Source organism: Papaver somniferum, unplaced genomic scaffold (genome assembly GCF_003573695.1).
Source record: "Papaver somniferum cultivar HN1 unplaced genomic scaffold, ASM357369v1 unplaced-scaffold_99, whole genome shotgun sequence".
Lineage (NCBI taxonomy): Eukaryota > Viridiplantae > Streptophyta > Magnoliopsida > Ranunculales > Papaveraceae > Papaver > Papaver somniferum.
This window is the reverse complement of record NW_020653081.1, coordinates 9,299,524-9,306,660: the sequence shown is the minus strand read 5'-3', so window position 1 is coordinate 9,306,660 and position 7,137 is coordinate 9,299,524. Positions and strand designations below refer to the sequence as shown.

Genomic DNA, 7,137 nt, shown 5'->3' with positions numbered 1-7,137 from the left:
GTCCTATGGGCTAGATTGAGCTGCTAGATTAGCAGAAAGGTGTTGCAGTTAAAAAAAAAGTGTTGTCTATTTGTTAACACTAGTTCTCTCTCCTACCAAGTGCTCGCAGTTGAATTAGCAGCGAGATTGAAGCGCTGAATGGTTTCGCGCTGAAAAAATCACCTTTTCGCTGAATGGTTCAATGCTGGGAGATTTATTTTTTGATCTGACGGCTGAGATTCTGAGCGCTGAACCAAACAACGCTGGGCTGACGTGGATTGCCAATCTTGCAGCTAGATTAGCACTCCCATAGGACTTAGGAGGTATAGTCCTAGCTGACGTGGACTGCTAATCTAGCTGCTAGATTAGCACACTATAGGACTTAGCCTTAGCTCATTTTTGTAATTTGAGATATAATCTTTTCCTTTTCCATGAGATATGATCTTTTCCTTTTCGAACAAGACAAAAACTTTTAAGTGAAGATCAAAGCTACCTGGGTGGTAATTTTTCTTTTTCATACAATAAAATCCCTACTTACCGTGTCAAAGGGAAAAAAAGAAGTATGTTTAGAAAAATCAAAAACAAAAAGGGAAAATAATTGAAGAGCAAAGAAACCATTCAAATTGTCTTGGCTTGGGTGACCAATGTGGCCAATTTCACACGTTACATACTTACTAGACAGTTGACAAAAAACCGCATTGAAAGAAATCCAGAATCCCCGTCCGCAGAAGCCAGAGATGGATTTGTCATTTTGTCTTTTATGAGGTAAAGTCGGAATCATCTTTTTTCCCAAACTGCAGGAGCCAAGATTGAGGAAATGAGCAGAGTGTCATGACATTATTTGGAGTTCATCATCACCACCTTATATCCCTCAAGACCCTCACTAACATCAACAAAAAATACCATTCTCCAACGATTCACAAAAATCCAATCCAATCATCAATACACATCTCCGTTCCTTGGATCTCCTTCAACTACCATTTCCATTTTCTCACTAAACCCATACCTCCCAAATCTTCAAAACTTCACTCACTTCAACAACCCTCCAACAATAACAAATTTTCACCTGAAGGCATTCTTCTGCTTATTTACTTTATAACTTTTCTTTCTCTTCGTATTTTATCATCAATACTTCCTTCAGATTTCTCAAATAGATGGAATAACTTAATCGCTTTTTCTGAAGAAGCTGAAATTAGAGTTTGTGATAAATATCCTTCCCATTTGTCGCAAGCTATTGTTGCTTCTGAAAATCGTCGATTCTTTCGACATTGCGGGGTTGATTTTATTGGCATTGCTCGTGCAGTTTCATCTTGGTCTAGTAAGGGAGGTGGGAGTACTATCACTCAACAGGTAATTTTGATTGAAAATGCTGTTCTTGTTGGACCCATGACATGTTTGATACTTTGCTCAAGAAAAGGGGTGACATAAAATAATTTGTTATGATTAATTCCAGTGTCTTAAAATTTTCATGAAACTGACTTTTTTCTACTGCATATGATGAAAATTATCCAAGAAATCTTATTTTCATTGACATTACATTTTTTCTTCTCGGCTTTTTCGGTAATCCTTGATACGGGTATAGAAGTATAGCTTGTTGAGAAACCATGCCTCTCCTTTTGCTATTGGCTTTTTAATTTAAAAGCTCTTTCGTGTACGTTTGACAGCTTGTGAAAAACACCTTGTTGAAAAATGAGCGCACCCTATCACGGAAGGAAGGCCGTTGAGATGGTATTGGCGATCTTATTGAAGAGAAGGATTTCTAAGTGGAAAGTTCTTGCGTCCTATATGAGTAAGGTATGTTAGATGTGAAGTTTGAAATAGCATTGTTTGTTTCTGCTTTTTGCTTGATTTTCTTGAATTGAAATAATAAAAGCTCACCAAAATTTCAAAACCTGATATAATAACCATCCTCACATGTGCCTGCTGCCCACTTTGATTGTTACTTCTTAACTGCTAGCAATTGAGTTTTAATTAGAATAAAGAGTACACCATACAAAGCACGGATGGCTAGTCCACCAGCAACAAAGAAAAGAGCAGTCCCTACTAGTTGTAATTTTATTGATGTTCTTCTCATTAACTACCACTACACTGAATGAGATGCAAGACATGTTTAAGCCTGATATAATCCCAAACCAAAAAATGCGCTTGTGGAATGCGTTGGCCATTAACATTTGATTATCTTTGAACATATGTTTGAAGTTGAACAAAGACTGTCTATCAGTAATGGTCCTTTTTTTACTTTTTTTTTTCTGAGAAAACCTACTACCCAATGTTATGCCACAGATATACTGGGGACATGGCATCTATGGAATTGAGTCAGCATCCTATTTCTATTTTGGGAAGCACCCATCACTTCTTAGTTTGGGCGAATCTGCAATGCTCGCTGGAATTATACCAGCACCTGAGTCTAGATCTCCAGTAAGGTACATGAACAGGTTTGTCGGATTGTTACTTTTTTCATTGAAACATTCTGGTTTATTTCCGTTTTACTGGTTTGTGTCATATATTTTGGAACTCTTTTTTAGCTTGTGAATTAGTATGATTTTCATGTTAGCATCTTGTTTGATACTATCCATGAGTCAGCTTCTTAAAACACCCAACTTTTCACAAAATTTTACAGAGGGAAAACCTTCCAAGTAAGAGCATTGAGAAGGATGGTGGAAGTTGGCTTTCTTGATATTCAGTCAGCGCTTGTTATTGTGGAGGAGCCTCTTCATTTATCCATTGGCGCTCCACAGAACTCTAATAAACTTTATCTGTCTAAGAAGGTATGATAAAGCTTCCTTATCAACGTTTAGCATTTTTTTTTTAATCATTTAGCAGGCATTCTCATCTTTCATAGATGTTTACTGCTTGGTTTCTTTGGCGTAGTAGTGCATTCTTCGTAATCTTAATGATTTAATTATTGCCAAGAAAAGGAGGGTAACTCTAAAACAGTTTGTTCTTCTTTATGATGTATGCAATTGACTGTAAGAACCGCGTATTTCGTCCATCTAATGACTGCTTTCACACACTGAACTCGGTTGATTTGCTTATTTAGGAAATATAGAGCTCTGGTAAACAAGGAGGCAGAAGCTCAACTAATCCCACTATATGGGACTGGGAAAGAGAGAGCTGTATGTGGGAACTAAGAGAATACATGGAAAGATGGGCACTAAGGATTGAGAAAAGGAAAAATGGATTTGGAGAAGAAATGTCAGTCATATTTTTCTTTAAAGGCAAATTAAACTCTTTATTGGTTAGTTTATCTGCTCCATTATCTCAAAAAGTGTCTCCTTGACTTGTACTTTCCTCATTGATAAATAAAAAACAAAATCAAGAAATTTGAGTTACATATCCTCTTGTCCAGTTGGCTGCAATTCTTGGAGATCTTTTGCAAGGGTTGAATAATTTCCTGGAATCCCAGGCAGCCACAACCGGACAATTGCATAATTATTTAGTGTAATAGTGGGACCCCCTAGTGAGAAAAGAGTTCAGTCCGTCTGTAAATGACATTTCTACTTTTAACAGCCTGGAATTTGGGTTGAAAATGAAGTAAGCTTCAGTTAATGGTTATCATGGCGAAATTTCCTGTAATCTAAACTGGGTTATTAAAGCTTTCGATAATCCTTCCTCTCCAATGAAGTCATCAAATCTTATGTCAAGTAAGAAGGTAGCCGTGATTGGTGCTGGTGCCTCTGGGCTGGTTGCATCTCGTGAATTGCGCAGAGAAGGTCATGTTCCTGTTGTCTTTGAGCGCAATAACAATGTGGGAGGAACATGGATTTACAACCCTGAAGTCGAATCAGATCCATTGGGAGTAGACCCATCTCGAACTATTGTCCAGAGTAGTGTGTATGATTCTCTCAGAACAAATCTCCCAAGAGAATCCATGGGTTTTCGGGATTACCCATTTGTTGTAGTAGAAGAAATGATGATGATCAAAGATGAGAAAAAAGAGACTAGTAGTAGAACAGGGGATAATAGAAGGTTTCCTGGTCACAGGGAAGTATTAAATTATTTGCAAGATTTTGCTAATCATTTTGAACTCATTGAGTTGATTCGGTTCGAAACCGAGGTAAGTCATGTCAGCTTATTGGATGATCAGGAGGGGGAGAAAGAGAGGAAATGGGCAGTAAAATATAAGAGAAGATCATCATCATCACCACCTGCTTTTGTTGTGGATGAGGAGGTATTTGATGCTGTAGTTGTTTGCAATGGCCATTATACTGAGCCACTTATTGCAGAAATTCCAGGTACTAACTCTATTTTATGCTGACGCCTAATAAGCAAGACTTATCTACTCTATACTCCTGCGTGTTTAAAACCTTCATTTTCCCGTTACCTTTCTATTTCACCACATCTTATGACTGATGTTACTGCATTATGTTCTTATTCTTAGGTATTGATACATGGCCAGGAAAGCAAATTCATAGCCATAATTACAGGGTTCCTGACCCCTTCCGTGATCAAGTATGTGTATCTTTTCTCATTTTTGGTAACATCAAACTATCAGTTAGTTACATTAAGAATAAGAAAACCACTTAAGCAGTGTAACCAAAGTTAGTTGCCTGGTACGAAACCTACCTGATCCACCCGCCCTAAGGATATCCCGTGTGTTTAGGATGTTTACTCCGTCGTCTTTCCCAATAGGATTCTAGATCCATTTGCACAATTAGAGAAGCAGGGCTATATAAACTTGCACAATTAGAGAAGCAGGGCTATATCAACTTGCACAATTAGAGTATAGTCAATATGTCAGTGAAAACTTTCAGGAGGTAAAACCTGGTCGATGAAAAAGAGAATGAAGGAACGAGTATTGTACATTTCTTTGGTGGACTGAAGAAATGAAAATGAACAAAGTTAATGATCTTTACGGCCTTAGCCTTATAAACCTGAGGGTTCTATAGTTGCAAATTAGCCAAGTTCGTAAGTATCGTTTCTTATATTCCTTTCATGAGGGGGTCTAGTTCTGGTTTCCAACAGCCTGAGTTCTCATGCTTCAGTTATAGATTGAATGAGCGGCTTAGTCAATGCCAAAGATGGAGTCATTGAGAAGACCCTAACATGGCACCTTCCACATGGTTGGGGCAGGGTTATATGGCTCGAGCAGAGTAAAAGAATTTCATTCGCAGTTAACTTTTCTGCAGAAAAGGATTGCCTGCATAAAAGGAGACTTCTTGTAGGTCTAAAATGGTTGCCACTTCAATTATGATTTCATGAAACAAAAACCAAAGTATTCTAAGACTTTGAAACATCGGATCAAGAAGTGTCCTCTAGTCCATTTCTTCATTAACGTGTCTGTTCCAATTGATCATTTTGTCAATATCAGGTTGTGCTTTTGGTAGGAAATTCTTCTAGTGGTGAGGACTTATCCAGGGACATTGCAGGGGTCGCCAAAGAAGTTCACATTGCATCAAAATATTTAACCAACGGAATACCTACAAAGCAACTTGGCTATGATAACATTTGGCTTCATTCCATGGTAAAACCACGTCTCAATCAAGAATCACTTCATTATCGAACTAAGTTCATTAGAAAGCATTTATACTCTTTAATCTGGTAAGTCAGAATTTCTAAATATTACTTATATAATACAGATAAAGAGTTCCCACGAGGACGGCACAATTGTCTTCCAAGATGGAACCTCAGTTTTGGTCGATGTTATTCTACACTGCACAGGGTATGTATCACCAGCTTTGGTCCAACTAACTCAACGTAGCTTGATACTTTTCCCTTAATTTGATTTAGCCATTCTTAGAACCTGCAGTGGCTAATTCATCTCTTCCAGTAGTGTAAGTGTTCCTTCTGTCATAAATTGTGAGACAACAAGATATATTCTCTTTGTAACTAGGCTATACTGGTGTTTCAGGTACAAGTATACTTTTCCCTTTCTGGAGATAAATAATATTGTGACCGTGGATGACAACCGAGTAGGGCCTTTATATAAACATGTTTTCTCGCCATTATTGGCTCCAGGGCTTTCGTTTATTGGGTTAATTTGGAAGGTGTGTACATAAGTCCCTTTTAATGTAAAGTGTCTTCATACAGTCCACTTGGTTTGATTCTATTCTTGGTTTCCGAGGAATAATGCACATATCATTTTGTTGAAATCTTGGCAGGGTACTCCATATCCTATCTTTGAATTACAAAGCAAGTGGGTTGCGGGTGTTTTATCCGGTAGGATTTTGCTTCCATCTCAAGAAGAGATGATGCTGGAAGTAGAAGACTTCTATTTGAAACTGGAAGCTGCCGCAGTGCCAAAACGTTATACTCACAACACACTCGACTATCAGGTAAAGCTTTAAAATTTTTATAATTACATAATTTTCTGAGTATGGGACATCCGAACGTTGGTTTCAACACGCTTATGACTCTATAAATGGGTAAAACTTTTTGACAAAGGGTTCTTGCAAGGATGATGCCAATAGCAAAGAAAACACGCTTATGGTCCCTAAATGGACAAGATTCCATAAACTCATGGGATGTTTGTTTTATACAGTTTGAGTACAGTGATTGGCTTGCTGGAGAATGTGGATTTCCACTTTCAGAGGAATGGAGAAAACAAATGTTCGAGGCAGTTGTCAAGAAAAGAAGAACCAACTTAGAAGCTTATCGCGATGAATGGGAAGATTACAACCATTTAATAGTGCAAGCACAAGAAGACTTCCGCCACCATGTCCAGATTAAGTTAGCAGATAATGAACAACTTCTGTAAAAGATCATAATGATTGAATCCAGATAATGTACCACCCGGGAATTGAATCCAGGTATGTACCATGGCAGGTGTCACATGCCCATTTAATCACCTAAAATTTTCATGGGACATGACCGGCAATACTATGTGGTTCAGTGAATCAACTTCACTCATAAGTACTCAGCCTTGCATACTTGCATCAAAGTATGCATTTGCCTTTACTCATAAGGCTTTACAACGGAAGTCTTCATCTTCTTTCTCTCTAAGCATAAGAGGTTTGCCATGCATTACTTAAACAAACTCAACACACTTGTTCTTGTTGGTTATGAACACTCTAATATGGTTATAAAAACACTTTATAACCGTTCTAACTTGTCTCACTTCATTGGCATGCTCACAAAGCCAATAACCAACTCCTAAGCGTCACTTGAGCCATATTGCATAAGTGTTGCGCTTTACTGAACTCGGCTTTCATATTGCAA

At 38.0% G+C, this 7,137-nt stretch overlaps 1 protein-coding gene across 3 annotated transcripts; it reads left to right on the top strand.

Moving 5' to 3' along the window:
• Positions 1-629: 629 nt before the first annotated feature.
• Positions 630-6,763, top strand: LOC113346203 (flavin-containing monooxygenase FMO GS-OX-like 4). 3 transcript variants are annotated; one of them, XM_026589774.1, is made up of 12 exons: positions 630-1,329; positions 1,644-1,773; positions 2,263-2,402; positions 2,600-2,747; positions 3,020-3,217; positions 3,329-4,214; positions 4,361-4,431; positions 5,291-5,443; positions 5,559-5,641; positions 5,831-5,966; positions 6,081-6,254; positions 6,461-6,763. In XM_026589774.1, exons 6-12 carry the CDS (start codon positions 3,599-3,601, stop codon positions 6,674-6,676), a joined length of 1,449 nt encoding a protein of 482 aa, XP_026445559.1. In that variant the 5' UTR covers positions 630-1,329; positions 1,644-1,773; positions 2,263-2,402; positions 2,600-2,747; positions 3,020-3,217; positions 3,329-3,598; the 3' UTR covers positions 6,677-6,763. The 3 variants fall into 3 exon arrangements, with proteins under 3 accessions (XP_026445559.1, XP_026445558.1, XP_026445560.1); XM_026589773.1 differs by having other exon boundaries at positions 3,020-4,214; XM_026589775.1 differs by having other exon boundaries at positions 2,263-2,414; positions 3,020-4,214.
• Positions 6,764-7,137: the final 374 nt, after the last annotated feature.

Coding starts and splice junctions, on each gene's coding strand:
- LOC113346203 (XM_026589774.1), top strand. CDS start 3,599: ATGAAGTCATCAAATCTTATGTCAAGTAAGAAGGTAGCCGTGATTGGT. Junction 4,432..5,290: donor CTGACCCCTTCCGTGATCAA/GTATGTGTATCT, acceptor TGTCAATATCAG/GTTGTGCTTTTGGTAGGAAA. Junction 5,444..5,558: donor ACATTTGGCTTCATTCCATG/GTAAAACCACGT, acceptor TATATAATACAG/ATAAAGAGTTCCCACGAGGA.